General features: G+C 40.3%; 1 protein-coding gene, 1 long non-coding RNA gene, 1 other non-coding gene and 2 pseudogenes across 13 annotated transcripts in view; all 5 read right to left on the bottom strand.

The window, feature by feature from the left end:
* LOC131380643 (uncharacterized) overlaps window positions 1–17,228 on the bottom strand; it is a 139,108-nt gene that overhangs the window by 120,902 nt on the left and 978 nt on the right. For 6 of the 11 annotated variants that reach the window (XR_009209897.1, XR_009209896.1, XR_009209898.1 and 3 more), the window contains exons 2-8: window positions 16,667–16,800; window positions 16,262–16,306; window positions 13,308–14,226; window positions 10,628–10,814; window positions 10,198–10,330; window positions 7,212–7,340; window positions 5,411–5,527 (exon numbers count right to left, since the gene is read on the bottom strand). This is a non-coding gene — a long non-coding RNA (uncharacterized LOC131380643). Of the gene's footprint in view, window positions 1–5,410; window positions 5,528–7,211; window positions 7,341–10,197; window positions 10,331–10,627; window positions 10,815–13,307; window positions 14,227–15,192; window positions 15,257–16,261; window positions 16,307–16,666; window positions 16,801–17,228 lie in introns of all 11 variants that reach the window. The other 5 variants (XR_009209894.1, XR_009209895.1, XR_004251726.2 and 2 more) reach the window with 5 other exon arrangements.
* LOC116482006 (telomeric repeat-binding factor 1) lies at window positions 1,158–5,397 on the bottom strand. Its single transcript, XM_032175128.3, is given in 2 exon segments — window positions 1,158–3,598; window positions 3,600–5,397. Coding segments are annotated over 2 exon segments (1,062 nt in total). The 5' UTR covers window positions 4,593–5,397; the 3' UTR covers window positions 1,158–3,529.
* Window positions 7,087–7,162, bottom strand: LOC116482746 (small nucleolar RNA SNORD115; annotated as a pseudogene).
* On the bottom strand, window positions 10,581–10,654 carry LOC116482747 (small nucleolar RNA SNORD115; annotated as a pseudogene).
* On the bottom strand, window positions 16,541–16,622 carry LOC116482703 (small nucleolar RNA SNORD115). Its single transcript, XR_004251975.1, has one exon. It is a non-coding gene; the product is annotated as a small nucleolar RNA SNORD115 (small nucleolar RNA).

Raw genomic sequence — 17,228 nt, 5'->3', positions numbered from 1 at the left:
AGCAATATTTGTTGAAAAAACTGTTCTTTCCCATCACAGAGAGGACAATGTCCAGATAACATGCCTTCTTGGGGTGCAGGAAACATAAGGTTCAAAAGCCGGTGCAGGAATCCAGGATGCTAATGGCCCTATTTCAATATGAGGGAAGTCTAGGTCTCACACTGTGTGAATCAAAAGCATTGTTCAAATCTTGTTGACTAAAAGTAATTGGTCAAGTAAACAGCAATATCCATAGTGATCTGGGAACACACGATTCAGTAGAACTCAAGAATGGGCAGATCAACTTGGTATTTTTCAGGATTTGAGTCTCTGATACGGGTGAAATGAGATAGAACACTTTGCCACTGATTTTAAAGATTTTAGAAAGGTTAGAAATCTTTTGTAAACCAGCACAGTGATCAAATACATCATAGGAAAAAAAAGCTGGATTTTACTTGGGGCAAAGGGATATTAAACCTGGAGATTTTATCCAGCCTGGGAATCTCTGCCTTTTAATTAACATATTTACTCTATTCACATGTAATTTTATTATTGATATAGTTGAGTTTATTATGTCATTCTTCTTCTTCTCCTCTATGTCTCATGTGTTTTTGTTCCTCTATTCCTCTTTACTTCTTTCTTTTTTGTTAAGTAATTATTTTATAATGTAGCATTTAAACTTCCTTAATAATTTTTTTCACTATATGTTTTGAATTTTTTCAGTGGTTGCTCTAGGGTTTACTGCATATATCTTAACTCACCCAAATAAGTTTCTAATTTACACTAGCTTAATTTCAGTCTTAGACAGAAATGTTACACCTATATAGCTCTATTCCCTTTTGCCATCTTTTGTGGTATTACTGTACATATTACACTTATTGATGCTATAAGCCAAGAAAGACATTATAATAAATATTAATCTACCATCTGTAGTAATTTCCTTTGTCCTGTATTGCTTTGCATCCACCTATCTTCTTTGGCAAATATATTACACTTTTATATGTTATAGACCCCAAAATACATTATATACATATTATTTTATAGAATTTATTTTAAAATCACTTAAGAGAAAAATTACATTTCTACTGTCTTTTACATTTATATAATTACCTTTACAAGCATTTTGCTTATTTATGTTGATTTGAATAACTACCTAGGCTCACTTGCTTTCAGCTTGAATAACTTCTTTAAGTATTTAGAGAACTCTTTTAAGGGGGTTTTGAGAGCAGTAGATTCTCCAACTTTTTTTTTTTTTTTAATTGAGGAAGTCTTTATTTTGCCTTCATTTTTGAAAGACAGCTTTGCCAGGTACAGAATTCTTAGACGACAGGTTCTTTTTTCTTTGAGCATTTTTAATATGTTATCCCTTTGCTTCTGGCCTCCATTGCTTCTGCTGAAGTCAGCTGTTATCTTCCTGGGGTTCCCTTGTAAGTAACAAATCATTTTTCTCACACTGCTTTCAAGACTTTCTTCTTGTTTTTGACTTTCAGAAATCTTACTGTGATGTTTCCATTTGTCAATCTTTGCATTCATTCAGTGGAATTTGTTGAGCTTCCTGGATATGTAGGTTATTGTTTCTCCACAAATATGGGAAGTTTTCAGCCATTATTTCTTCGAATATTTTTTTCTGATCCTTTGTATCTCCCCTGCCTGTCTGGTACTCCCATATGTGTATGCTGGTATGCTTAATGATGTTCCACATTCTCTGAGACTTTTTGTTTTTTTTTTTTTACTCATCCATGTTTCTGTTTATATATAGGACAACAAATTCAAGAACAATGGGAAAGTAATATATGAAACCTTAATAGGAAATACAATAGAGATTACAAAACACCACCATTTGATTTTTTATGCAAATACTTCAATATTCCAATATTTTTACTCACTTGCTAAATAAAGCACACGACTCGAAATGTTAATAATTCTGTTAGTCTAAATCTTTTAAAGAATAAAATGTTGGTGAAAAACCAAAATTGTTTAGTAAGGCATGTATGACCTTGTTTATTATCTATCATAGACATCAAGATGATCATAGTTAATACCAATTTAAGCTTTACAGAATACTGTTTTAGGCCCAATATTGATATATTAAATGAAGGTATCAGAGAATCTTGTATTTATGGAATCAGGTTATAAAGATCTATTCAAAACCATTTTTGTTGAAGTTTAAACACTGGAACAAAAGTCAAATTGTTTCTAAATGAGACACAAAATTATTCTTGCTAATAGTACAAATTTTGTCCCATGGGTAATACTACTGTCTTTTTCTTTTTTAAAAAAATTATTTCGATTTTTATTTTAGATTCAGGGAACACATGGGCAGATTTGTTAGCTGGGTATACTGTGTGATGTTGAGGTTTGGGGTACAGATGATCCTGTCACCCAGGTAGTGAGCAGAGTCCCCAGTAGGTAGTTTTTCAGCTCTTGCTCCCGCTCCCCACCCTACCTCCCCAGTGTCTATTATTCCCATGGGTCCTCAGGTATTACTATTTTCAAGTTTTTTTCTTTACATGAAACTACTGAAAGCAAAAGTATGTCATGCTTATAGGTTACTCTGTACATTTATCATTCTATTAATAAACATCTTAAGTAATTAAGTAGTATATTAAGGCCATAAATCAAGTCATTATCTCCTATCAAAGGACTACTGTTATTCAATCATCTAGAAAATTCATTTTAGGCAGGACACAGTGGCTCATGTCTGTAATCTCAGCACTTTGGGAGGCCGAGGTGGGCGGATCATGAAGTCAGGAGTTCGAGACCATCCTGACCAGCACGGTGAAACCCCGCCTCCACTAAAAATACAAAAATTGGCTGGATGTAGTGGTGTGTGCCTATAATCCCAGCTACTCAGGAGGCTGAGGCAGGAGAATCGCTTGAACCCGGGAGGCAGAGGTTGCAGTGAGCTGAAATTGCGCCACTGCACTCCAGCCTGGGCAACAGAGAGAAACTCTGTCTTAAAAAAAAAAGAAAATTCATTTTAATGGGTTACGTTACAGGGTTGAGGTCAGCCTACAGACACAAAATAGGTTAAATGAATTTTTTTTTTTTTTCCATATCAGGTTTTAATTTTTTCATTGGAACAGGATTTGGGGGTGGGGATACTAAATGTGGCAGGGTTCAACAAATTTACATTTTATCAAAATAAGGTTCTTAATGAATACAATGATAGCATATGCTTTAACTCTTATAGCACAAACCCTCATATTAATTGATGGTCACAGAAAAATACTGTAATGCTTTAAACAAAAGTTTTAAATTACATCAATGACACAAGTTTCAAACAAAATGCAGTGATCAAAATACTTAACTGTCCTTTCATCAAGCTTTTACAAACCCAATCAGTCTTCGCTGTCTGAGCAAATCAGTTTTAGTTTCTTCATGGTCCTCCATCTGTCTTTTAACATGACACTTGCCCGGTTGTTGAATTTATAATGCAATAGTATTTTAGATCAGTTTCCCTCTCCATATTTCCTCATGCCAGATCTCAAATTCTTGTCTTCTTCCCAAAGCGATGCCTGTCTTTTTCTAGCTCGATGTTTTTCAGGAGTTACTGGTTGACTCTTTGAAACAGGTATTCTGCTTTCAGTGGCTCTTCTGCTTTCTTTTTTCTTTTTTGCACTTTGAAGAGTTCCTACTCTTCTTTCTTTCTTATTAAGGTCTCGTTGCTGGGTTCCATGTTGCAACTTAGATAAGAAAAGATTCTTGTGAGACCTTTTTCTTGTTTCCAAATTAGCTTCAGTTTCCATTTCAACATCATTACCATTAGGTTTATCTTGAGAAGTTATTGTTCTTGTCCTTTTGCTTTCTACCACTTTTGCCGCTGCCTTCATTAGAAAGGTTGATGATTTTTCACTTAGCACATAATTCACATAACTCTTAATTTTCTCCATCATGTGGTTGTAGCTGAAGTGTTGAAAAAAGGAATGAAATGTACCTTTCTGAGAGATTATCATAAGCAATTTGCTTTTGAAAGGCATATAAGAATTTGGATCACCAAATATTCTTTCAAAGACTTCTTCTGCTTCTTTAAAGTTGCCATTTTCCATACAAACAGCTATAGCCTGAATTTTAATTAAATTCTGTATTTCTTCATGAAGTTTGTCATGTTCCTTTTCAATTGAACCCCAAATCATCAGGGCTGATTCCAAGGGTGTAATTCGTTCATCATTTTCAAACTGTGCATCAAGGGCTTTTCCTGCTGCAATTCTTGTCAACAACTGACATATGTATATCGTTCTCAACTGGTAAGCTGTTAGACTGGATAGTCCATGAATAATAGCCTCTGCGCTGTTGCGGGTCCTACGGAAGTCCTTGGAGCGGCCGTTGCGGAAAGCTCGGCAGAGGAAATCGAGCATCCAGCCGGCAGCCACGGCCTCGGCCTCGGCCACCAGGCCCAAGTCCTCCTCCTCCTCCTCCTCGGGGGCCCCCACCTGTACCTGGCACTCGAGCAGTTCCTGGCATTCGAACTGCTCCTCGTCGTTTCTCTCTGTTTCTGCCATCTGCTCCTTGGTAGGGTCGGCATCCCTACCATCCGCACAGCCCCGTGGGCTCGGGGCCCAAGACTGTCTTTGTTTTTCTTTATTCTTTATGCTTTCTGTTCTTTTGAACATAATCTCTATTGTTCTATCTTCAAGTTTACTTCTTGTTTCTTCTGCCAGTTCAAATCTACTATTGAGTGCTTCTAATATATTTTTAAATTTTAGTTATTGTACTTTTCAACTCCAGAATTTTCATTTGGTTCTATTTAATAGTTCCTTTTTATTGGTATTCACTACTTTGTGTGACATTGTCATCATACCTTCCTTTACTTTTTTTTTTTTTTTGAGACAGAATCTCACTTTGTCACCCATGCTGGAGTGCAGTGGTGTGATCTCAGCTCACTGCAGCCTCTGCCTCCTGGGTTCAAGTGATTCTTGTGCCTCAGCCTCCTGAGTAGCTGGGACTACAAGCGTGAGCAACCATGCCCAGCTCATTTTTCTATTTTTAGTAGAGACAGGGTCTCGCCACGTTGGCCAGGCTGGTCTGGAACTCCAGCCAGTGAATAGTGCTGCTATGAACATTCATGTACATGTATTCATTTGAACATTTGTATTCAATTCTTTTGAGTGTGTACTTAGGAGTAGAATTGTTGGGTTATATGGTAATATTATCTTTAACTTTTTGAGGAACTGCCAAAATGTTTTCCACTAAATCAGAGGGAAAAAATTGATAAGTGGTCTTCTAGAAGCTAATAGAAACAGGTGAGAGAAACTATATCCCAAATATATTTCTTTATCTTAAGCTCAAACTAGAATACCCCAGAAAAGATAAAGGTCAGCCAGTTTAGTTTTCATGTCATCTCATGTCCTCAAGACAACATAAGGTCTTATTGTTGAAACAAGCCATGGAACTCTACAATCATATATTCACTTTGTCTGAAAATACCTACCAGAGTGGCATCCTTAAATCCTGGTTGAAAGTTCACAGGAGACCAAACAGATATCTGGGTGTGTCAGCTGTGCTGGTGTCAACAAGCCAAAGAGTACTCTTCCTCAATCATCCTTATCTAAGCGGAGGAGGATAAGACAGTAGATCAAGATGACAAATATTACGTCCTGTATGTATGGCTTATGCATGCTATTTCTTGATGAAGAGATATGATTAGTACTGGAAAAAGTGATCCATTAGATAGGCTATAGGCCATTTATTCATCAAACAGAATAAAGACTAACTATACAGTTCTCTTGAATTTGGAGAATATCTCAGGTAGTTTAATGCAGAAATAAGACCTTCAATTGATCACTCGTGTTTACATATTCAAGGAAGCCATATCAATAACAATTGGCATTAACATGTTGCTTGCACTCCATCATATAATGATCATACTGGAGCCAGGTGAAACTCAGATTTTAGAAAACAGACCTCATACTACTCATAATTGTATTTAATTTAATGAATGATGGGATATGTATATATCAGAATTAGAACATGTAGCCATAATGCCATAGTCTTTATGTTGTGAGTCATCATCAATAAACCACAAACATTGTAAAAACATAGCAACCTGACATATATAAATTAGAAGTTAATATGTTAACTTCTGTATTTAGACCAAATGAGCATCACATCTTAGAGATGATACCAATAATCACAAAACTTGTCAACATTATATCAATGCAATTTTAGTAAAAAATAAAGTTTCTTTCTTGTAGATCCTGTCAAGTATGCTAGTCACTCATTGAGAAGAAGAATGCATAATGATAATCATGTTGCCTGAAGGAATGGCCCTGACTGCCATTCATATAAGTGTCCATAAAGGTCTTATTTACCATTGGCATTATTCACAGCACACACTTTCATCATAATGAAAACGAAGCCAAAGGTACTTGGGAAAGAAAAGTCAGGCACCAGATTGCTCATCAATTTATCTAATTTCAAGTTTCATGGGCAAACACATACTATTGAAACTCACATTTTTACCCCAATTGCAAGGACCCTTCAGTCATAAAAATTCATCAATGATCAAAACATATCCTAGCACTGTTAAAATATTATACTAACATTACAGAAAATTTTGTCTGCATATTTAGACCATGATAACTGTAGCGCATTGAGCAAAATTTCAATGTATCATATTTCTCAACCCTGAAAACAACCAATCGTAGGGAAAAAGTAAGGATTTTCTCATGAGGATTGCATCGCATGTGTCAGTCAATCATTGAGAAGAAAACCCTATCATGATATTCATGTTGTCTGAATGAATAAATCTAATTATTATAGAGCTCAGTCTTCACTAGTTCAATTATCTATTTGGAATTTTTCAGTCAGCAAAGGCAGCCTCTCACCTCCACTCAATAGAATAGTGCCAGTAGGACTTACTAAATCATCCAATGAGAGAAAAAGAGCAAGGGCCTTAGTGCCAAGTATCCAAGAAAATTAGGAATTGTAGGAAACTTAAATAGCTCTTAAAGAATCAGAATTTATAGTTTACTTAGAAGCACACAGGTAGAAGTGTGCAAAACAAGTTTCACAGAAAGATTCCATTGCCAGAATCCCAAAATGAAATCCCCAATGGAAGGAAACTAAGAAATCCAAACTTCCTGTCTCACAATTGTTTCCTAGGCTGGGCCTCAGCGTAATCCAACTGAGCTTAATTTTTACGTCATCATTTCTCTTCAAGGTAACATCTCATCATTGACCCAGCTCACGGCACTCATATGCATATGCACACTTAGATCAAATATGCTTACCAGAGATGGTTTCCTTAAACACTGGTGGTAAAGTGGACTGGATGCCACATTTTCAGTGCCAGGCAGTTGAGTGGTGTCAGTTTCTCCCCGAACAACAGGGTAAAGGGTTTTCTTCCTCCACAGTCTTTTCTGCAAAAGACAAGAGTAGGCTGTAGCTGAAGGGTGGGATTACATCTCTTATATGTGCATGACTCCTAATTGCTGTTCCTAATTTCTACAAGACTGAGATGTGTGATACTCCAAATATGACCCTTTACTTTTTTTTTTTTTTTTTTTTGAGACGGAGTCTCGCTCTGTCTCCCAGGCTGGAGTGCAGTGGCGCGCTCTCGGCTCACTGCAAGCTCCGCCTCCTGGGTTCACGCCATTCTCCTGCCTCAGCCTCCCGTGTAGCTGGGACTACAGGCGCCCGCCACTACGCCCGGCTAATTTTTTTTGTATTTTTAGTAGAGACGGGGTTTCACCGTGGTCTCGATCTCCTGACCTCGTGATCCACCCGCCTCGGCCTCCCAAAGTGCTGGGATTACAAGCGTGAGCCACCGCGCCCGGCCTGACCCTTTACTTAAGCTGTGGTAGACCATTGATTCCCCGTGTACAGTAAGGGCCAAGCACATAGGTATCATGTCTTTTGATGACCTGGTAAGGGATGGTTTCCCTGCAGAAATAAAAACTTCTTATCCTTTTCATATCAGTAACAACTGGCATCATACATAGTGTATGCATTTCTTTATAATGAATCTAATGACACCTGAGTGAGACACAGGATAAGGAAACGAGATTTCAGACTACCTGTATTGTATTCAATTTCAATCAAGAGTAACCTGTAGCTGAATCTCAAGCCATTCCCTAAAATTGCCAAAGTCTTTCAGTTGTGAGTAGTGCCTCAATGATCCACAAACATCATAACACCATACATAGCAACCCAAAAAATAAAATAATAGAAAAGGATTGTCTATTTGTGCAATCACTAAAGAGTTGATTGCAATGAATTACTAAATGTCACATCTTTAAATCAAAGTACGTTCAGGCAAAACAAAAAAAAAAGGAGATTTAATGAGGACCCCATTAGATCAGTCAGTCATTGGAAAGAATAGATCATTGCTCACTAATTTTGTATGAACAGGTAAATGTAATCATTTTGAAGGCCAATGTTTAATATTCAAATGGTCCACTTGGAATTTTTTAATTACGAAAGACAGAACTCATATATATAATCCGTGTAATGACACACCTCTTGCTGGATGAACATTCTGAAGCACACCATGAGGAAAAAATAAACCAAGATATTCTCTCTAATAATGTATGAGTATTAAGAATAAAGACAAGATAAAAGAATTTTAAAAGATCCTTTAGAAGTAGATAGAGGCAAATGATGCAAGATTCCCCAAAGGGTTTCTTCCTACCAAGCTCAAAATGGAATACTCCATACCCCCCAAATCTAATGACTTCTCACACCTTCTTGCAAGGATTGGCACTATTTTGAGCCTCAGCTTAATCCTACTGAGCATCATTTTTACATTATTACGCCTCCTGAAGATACTCTTTACACATATATTTACGTTGTCTTGTTAACCCTTACCAGAATAGCATCCTTAAACAACGGTTGCAGGGACAGAGAATCAGTTAAATTCACTGCAGCATGCCTGTGTGGTAGCGCTTGCCTCTGTGGCAACACCAGAGGGTGCTCTACTCAGCAGTCTTTATCTACAGGCATAGGAACGGGACCATAGTTCAAAATCAGAAATAAATTTTTCCTGTGTATATGGCTTACACAGGCTATTTCTTAGTGGAGAGATATGGTCCATACTACCACAAAAAGACATATTACTAAGGCTCTAGACCATTGACTCATCAACATCATAAGGACAACGTATGCCAGGTTTTTGACACTGAGTAATCTGTGATATTATCATATATCATACTATAGAGATGGTAAACATGACTGAACATATTCCAACATTATTTTAATATAATTTCAGTGAAAAGTGCACATTTTTGAAAGAATTCCATCAAGTAGGCCAGTCACTCATTGAAAATAAAAACCTACAGTGAGACCCATGATTCTAAATTCGTGAACCCAGTCATTTCAAAGTCCATATTAGGAATAAGTGTCACCATTTCTAACATGTGCTTTCATTATTCTGAAAATAGTGGGGTCACATGTGTGAAAGGAAAATAAAAACTTGGGACCCCAATTTACTATGCCAAAAGAAAAAAAAATTAAGCTGAAAGCTGAGTCATGCAAGAATTTCCTTTTGTTCTTAAGCAGATAGCTACAGATTAAAGGTTAAAGATCTCCACAGGCAGCTTCTCTATGGTCACCTTATCTTATGTAAAGTGCTGATTTACTAAGTGTGAGATGAATACATTATTGACTATTCCCCTATCTGCTCCTTTTGTCTTGGAACATATGGATTATCATACCCTCCCTTTTTCCCCTCCAGCCCACTTTTCCCCTTTAAACACCGAAGCCCTCAAAATCATCTTCGGAGAAAGACATAGACCCCAGACGGTTTCTGTGATTTTGGGTTTATTTCTTCTAGGCATGTCCTTAACCTTGGCAAAATCCACTTCTAAATAAACTTCTAAATCTCAGATACTTTTTGGCTTACACATGATAGGAACTGAAATTTGGGTATCAATTTGGTGATCAAATTACTAAATGTTTAAGTTTCATAGGCAAAGGACATACTGATTCTCACATTCTCCTCCCCATTACCACAGTCTCTTCCATTACCATGGTCTCACAGTTACAGAAAGTTCATCAGTAACTCAAAACAGTGAAACACTGTTAGAGCCCCACCATAATAATACAAAATAATTTTGTCTAGTCATGTATCTACAGCCAAATGTATATTAAATATTAGACTAGGTAACAGTGAATTTAAAAAATCTTCAATACTGAATTGTATGAAGTTCAGATAAAAAGTAAAGATTTCGTCATGAGGATTATATCATAAAGCAAAACTCATATTGAAATTCAGATTACCTGAAGGTGTAAAACTAATTCCCTTAGGTGGGAGTCTTCCATAGCTCAATGTCCTAGATAGAATATACACGTCGGTAAAGGAAGCTACTGATCTTTTATAACAGAATGGCACATTTCTTGGCAGCATGTCTTACTGAAACACACAATAAGAGAAAAAGCCAAAGAATGAGACCTGAATATACCATACTATTAGAAATTACGGATCACTGAAACAAAGCTTATAGGCTGAGAATTTTTTGTTCATTTATAGGTGCACTGATACAGTTGGGAAAACAAGTTACCCATGAAGATTTTGTTATTTCAAGTTCAAAATAAAATTCCCCTTGAAGGGAAATAAGAAATCACTATTATCTATTCCAGCATTTTCATCTAGGCAGGCTGAGCCTCAGCATAATCCTATTGAATGTAATTTTAAGGCATTATTTCTCACCAAGACATTAGAAGGTTTCATGATTGATGAAAGACATGGTACTCCCCATGCACACTTGAGAAGGCTTCCTGAAGCTCTGATGCTAGGATGCATTGGTGTCAAGAGCATTCGCATTACAGAATACCTGGATGCTGTCAACTGTCCCAGTCGCAACAGGCCAAAGAGTGCTCTTCTTCCATATCATCATCTAAGGGGCAGATGTAGAGCAAATGTCAAAGAGAGAACTACATCTCACCTGTGTAAATGAGTCATGCATGGTTTTTGTGAATTGAACAATATTGACAATACTAAAAAAATGACCCATTATAAAGGTTTTAGTACACTGGTTCACAAAATATAATAAGGACAAATCATACAGGTCACTTGGCTTTGGAGAAACAATTCAGTGGTTTTATGCAGAAACAAAACATCCCATTGATCATTGCTTTATATATTCAAGGAAGCTGTATCAGTAACAATTGGCATGGTTTACTGTATATGAACTTTCATAAAACACAGACACTCTGGAAGCCACTTGCATCTCAGGATCTAGAAATCAGTTATCAGGGCACATGGAGGTGTATTCATTTACATGCATCTTGGCCAAAATGCCCAGTTTTCATATCGTGAACCCTCATCAAATGACCCATAAACATCACAAAATGGAATAACATGAAAATATTATAATAGGTAGAGGTGAAGGCCAGGCACGGGGGCTCAAGCCTGTAATCCCAGCACTTTGGGAGGCAGAGGTGGGCAGATCACAAGGTCAGGAGTTCAAGAACAGCCTGACCAACATGGTGAAACCACGTCTCTACTAAAATTACAAAAAAATTAGCCAGGAATGGTAGCACGTGCCTGTAATCCCAGCTACTCAGAAGGCTGAGCTTAGTTTGGCTGGATATGAAATTCTGGGTTGAAAATTCTTTCATTTAAGAATGTTGAATATTGGCCCCCACTCTCTTCTGGCTTATAGAGTTTCTGCCGAGAGATCCGCTGTTAGTCTGACGGGCTTCCCTTTGTGGGTCACTTGACCTTTCTCTCTGGCTGCCCTTAATATTTTTTCCTTCATTTCAACTTTGGTGTATCTGACAATTATGTGTCTTGGAGTTGCGCTTCTCGAGGAGTATCTTTGTGGTATTCTCTGTATTTCCCGAACTTGAATGTTGGCTTGCCTTGCTAGGTTGGGGGAGTTCTCTCGGATAATATCCTGCAGAGTGTTTTCCAACTTGGTTCCATTCTCCCCGTCACTTTCAAGTACACCAATCAGACGTAGATTTGGTCTTTTCACATAGTCCCATGTTTCTTTTTTACTTTGTTTTACTTTTTTACTTTCTTAGGCTTTGTTTCTTTTTACTCTTTTTTCTCTAAACTTCTCTTCTTGCTTCATTTCATTCATTTGATCTTCAATCACTGATACCCTTTCTTCCACTTGATCAAATCGGCTGAGTCTTGTGCATGTGTCACGTAGTTCACGTTGTTCTCATGCCATGGTTTTCAGCTCCATCAGGTCATTTAAGGTCTTCTCTATGCTGTTTATTCTAGTTAGCCATTCATCTAATCTTTTTTTAAGGTTTTTAGCTTCTTTGCGATGGGTTTGTACATTATCCTTTAGCTCAGAGAAGTTTGTTATTACCGATCATCTGAAGCCTACTTCTGTCAACTCGTCAAAGTCCTTCTCCATCCAGCTTTGTTCCATTGCTGGCAAGGAGCTGCATTCCTTTGGAGGAGAAGAGGTGCTCTGATTTTTAGAATTTTCAGTTTTTCTGCTCTGGTTTCTCCCCATCTTTGTGGTTTTATCTACCTTTGGTCTTTGATGATGGTGACGTACAGATGGGGTTTTGGTGTGGATGTCCTTTCTCTTTGTTAGCTTTCCTTCTAACAGTCAGGATCCTCAGCTGCAGGTCTATTGGAGTTTGCTGGAGGTCCACTCCAGACCCTGTTTGCTTGGGTATCACCAGTGGAGGCTGCAGAACAGCAAATATTGCAGAACGGCAAATATTGCTACCTGATCCTTCCTCTGGAAGCTTCATCTCAGATGGACACCCGGCTGCACGAGGTGTCAGTCAGCCCCTACTGGGAGGTGTCTCTCAGTTAGGCTACTTGGGGGTCAAGGACCCATTTGAGGAGGCAGTCTGTCTGTTCTCAGATCTCAAACTCTGTGCTGGGAGAACCACTACTCTCTTCAAAGCTGTCAGACAGGGATGTTTAAGTCTGCAGAAGTTTCTGTTGCCTTTTGTTCTGCTATGCCCTGCCCCCAGAGGTGGAGTCTACAGAGGCAGGCAGGCCTCCTTGAGTTGTGGTGGGCTCTACCCAGTTCGAGCTTCCCAGCAGCTTTGTTTACCTACTCAAGCCTCAGCAATGGTGGATGCCCCTCCCCCAGCCTCGCTGCTGCCTTGCAGTTTAATCTCAGACTACTGTGCTAGCAGTGAGTGAGGCTCTGTGGACGTGGGACCCTCTGAGCCAGGCACGGGATATAATCTCCTGGTGTGCCGTTTGCTAAGACAGTTGGAAAAGCACAGTATTAGGGTGGGAGTGTCCTGATTTTCCAGGTACCATCTGTCATGCTTCCCTTGGCTAGGAAACGGAATTCCCTGACCTCTTGCACTTCCCAGGTGAGGTGATGACTCGCCCTGCTTTGGCTCACACTCCATGGGCTGCACCCACTGTCCAACAAACCCCAGTGAGATGAACTTGGTACCTCAGTTGCAAATGCAGAAATCACCTGTCTTCTGCGTCACTCACGCTGGGAGCTGTAAACTGGAGCTGTTCCTATTCGGCCATCTTGGAACTGGATGACTTATTATATTGCTGTCATTCATTTCACTTATCCATAACCTATAATCACCAAATATAATCCTGTTATTATTTTGAACAAATTGTTGAAAGATCAATTATGAATCAAAAAATATATATATTTAATTTTTTCTTCATATATTTCCTCTCCAATGCTTTTCATTTCTTTATGTAAATTAGATTTTCTGACCTATGTCATTGTTATCCTTTCTGAAGAATTTCTTTTTACGTTTATTAAAAGGTTGGTGTAGTGGCAAGAAGTTCTCTCAATTTTTGTTGGTCTCAGAGAGTATTTCTCCTTCACTTTTGAAGAATACTTTTGATGAGCAGAAAATTCAAAGTTGGTAGTTTTTTTTGTTTTTTACTTTTAACACTAAATATTTCACCCTGATTCACTTCTTGCTTTCATGAATTCTGAAGATAATTTCAAAGCAATTTTTATTCTTGTTGCTCCATAGGTAAGATGGTTTTCTTCCTATTGCTCCTATCAAAATTTTCCCTTAGTCTATGATTTTCTGGACTTTAAATATGAAATGCAAAGGCGTCCATTTGTAAAATATTTTTATTCTGCATAGTGCTCTCTGAGCTTCCTGAACATGTGCGTTTCTGTCCGTCATTAATTTTAGGAAATGCTCAAGTCATTGTTGTGTCAAATATTTCTTTTCCTTTATTTCCTTATTCTCCTGACATTGTCGCTATGCATTTTTACACTTTTTGAAATGCTTCCAGAGTTCTTGGATATTTTTTACTTTCTCATTCTTTTTTCCCTCTGCATTGCAATTGGGAAATTTGTATTGATATTTCTTCAAGGGAACTAACTCCTCCTACAACACAAGCAGAGCATTGATGAGTACAAAAAAAGGCACTTATTGTAAATTCTATACACTGCTGTTGACGTCAAGCCTTTTCTAATGATTCTGTCCTAGAGTTTCCTTCTCCCGACTTACATTACCTACCTGTTATTCCTTGTTACCTACTTTCTACCTTAGAGCACTCAGTGTGTAACTCATGTTGTATTAACCCTATCGTGATTACCACAACATTTCAGCCAATACCAATCTAATTCTTTAGCTAGATCTTCCACTTTAGAAGGTGTTCTTTAAATTTCTAAGCATTGCAATTTGTATTGAAGGCAAAATATGATATAAGGAGAAACACAACTGAGACAATCCATTATCGAAAGATTTTATATTTCTTTGAAAAACCATTGATATGATAAGGCCATATCAATGAATTTCTGTGGTTATATCAAAATAAATGTCCTCTGCTGTGCTTGTCTACTTTCTCATCTTTAGATTTCCATATAATCTTTTTCAATAAAGTAGGAGATAGGCAGTGCATTCAACTGTAGTCCCCAATTAAAAAAAAACTGGCAAAAATTAAACACAATCATATAATGTACAGAAAAAAAGCATATTTCTGAAAAACTACAATGAGACTGTCTATTCCAACTAAGACACTATCAAATTAGAAAGTAAATAAAAATGAAAAATGCCACCACCAATAAAGCATTTGCTGCTGCCTTTGTGAAAGTAAAATACACAGAGGGAAAAAAATACAAAGAGAAAACACAAAAAGCACTGATGAAAATGAAATACAAAGAGCTGCCACAACACATATCACATAACCTCTCCATGAGACAAAATAAGGTTCTCATCATTGGCCCAACTGAGGGCACCCCCATCACTGTGCAGGTAACCAGCGGGACCTGGACAAGTTCACCACAGCTCAATGCAAGACAACAGGCTGCCAAGAAAAGCCCATGCTCCAGCACACCAAGGGCTGTGCACCTGGCTGACAGACACTGTCCTGGGACCAGCGGGCCGAACGCAATTCCTCCTCTGGGCTCACCATCTGGTGGGAAAAGAGGAGGACAGCTGTCCAAACAGGGCCTCACGGCTCCATGAGAAGAAGTGGGAAGGGGGTGCTGGCTCACGCATGCTCATCCTCTATGGACCCACGTAATGGGATCCACGTGGAACACTGACCCATCACGGATGCAGGGCACCCTTGGCCCTCCCTGCCACAAAATCCTGGAAAGACAGGGCAAGCAGGTCACTGGGATCAGGCAAGACGCCTGGGCTGCACCCTACTGCAGACCCCAAGAGCACCTCCACTGCCTGGGCTGGCTCCACCAAACAACCTCCAGGGCCACACCAGGACCATGGGGCATGGGCCAGGGCAACCAAGCAGCTTATGGCCAACCAAGGAGGCTGGCCCTGATGCCAGGAGCCAATGCAGACCTGGCAGTCACAGAGCCTGCCCCTGGGCATGGTGGGTTCCAGCCCTGGTGCCCACTCCAAGCAGGCACTGGAAATCAAAGCCTGGGGGCCTCCAGAGCCACATGCTTTCTATGGTGGGTCCCCATCCATGACTCAACCCCAGGGAAAAAACACCACCCCCCACCAGGCTCCAGGAGGCCCACTGGAATGGGCTATTTCTCAATGGACAATTCCAATCAGGGCCATGGGTGAGGCACCATCCTTGAATCTCCACGACCCAACCCCAAGGGCAGATTCAAGCACCACACTCCATGGACAAAGAGCTCCCCTCTAACCCCCTCAGATGGCCTGGGAAGTCCTCCAGGCCTGACCTGAGCACTGAGTCTCAACAGAGCACTGCCCTGGGTGGGGCTGAAGGAACCCTTTCCTGCCTGGACCACCGTGACTCCTGTAGGGTTCAGGGAAGGTATCCTCCTTGGGTCCAATTCCCAAAAAAGCGGCCCTCCTGGAGAACCCATGCCTCTCTGATGGGAATTCAGGTTCGTTCCCTGAGGAAACCCTCTTATCCCAAAGCCTGACTCTTGGTGACCCCACATGGCCCAGCTCATGGCCCATGACACCAGCAGGATCCACTCACCTACGCCAGTCAATGCCAGGGGGTCCACCTGGGTGGAAGAGCTTACTGAAAGATACAAGGGGAGAACGGGGGCTCAGGAAGGAGCCACCAACCGGCCCCAACCCTGGGGAACAGGAGCCCAACACCAAGCCCCCTCAGGGAGCCTGGGTGCCTCATGGAGGAGCACAGAGACAGGATTGGACCTTCCAGATGGCTTTCAGGGCCTGCAGGTCTCCAGCCCAAAATACAGTGGCCATTCTGGGGAACCCAGTATCCTCTTCCAAAATTCTCACCTAGGCTGGGCCTCAGTGTAATCCTATTGAGCATGATTTTTAAGTCATCACCTCTCTTCAGGACAATATAAGGTTCTCATCATTGACCCAACCAAGGGCAACTCCCACCCCAAGCATGCATCCATGTGCTCACCACTGCTCAGTGCAGGAGACCAGGGTGCCAGGGAGGGTCCAAACTCCAGCACACCGGGGGATGAGCACCAGGCTGATGGACGCTGGCCTGGGGCCTGTGGGGGCCCAACACAAGTCTTCCTACAGGCTCACCATCTGAAGGGACAGGAGGAGGACATGTGTCCAGCCAGGGCCTCACATATCAGTTCAGGGAGGGTGGGTAGGGAATACCCATGTGTTGGCCCTCCCGTCCACCAAACCTTAGAAAGACAGGGCAAGTGGGTCACTGGGCTGGGGCAAGATGCCTGGGCTGCACTCTACTGCAGGCCCCGAGAGCACCTCCACTGCCTGGGCCAGCTCCCCTGAACAACCCCAGGGCCACACCAGAACCATGGGGCATGGGCCAGGGCAACCAACCTGCTCCTGGCCAACCAAGGGGCCTTGGCCAATCAGGAACCACATGGTGTCCTCTCCTTTTCTTGGGCTCAAGACCCCACCACCCTGGAGGTGACCCCATGGCTCAGAAGCAGCCTGGTTGGCAAATTTCCAGGACAGGTCCCTGAACAGCAGGCCTTCCCACCATA

Source organism: Hylobates moloch, unplaced genomic scaffold (assembly GCF_009828535.3).
Source record: "Hylobates moloch isolate HMO894 unplaced genomic scaffold, HMol_V3 SCAFFOLD_14, whole genome shotgun sequence".
Taxonomy (NCBI): Eukaryota; Metazoa; Chordata; class Mammalia; order Primates; family Hylobatidae; genus Hylobates; species Hylobates moloch.
The sequence above is the reverse complement of the archived record's forward strand: the minus strand, read 5'-3'. Positions and strand labels throughout refer to the sequence as shown.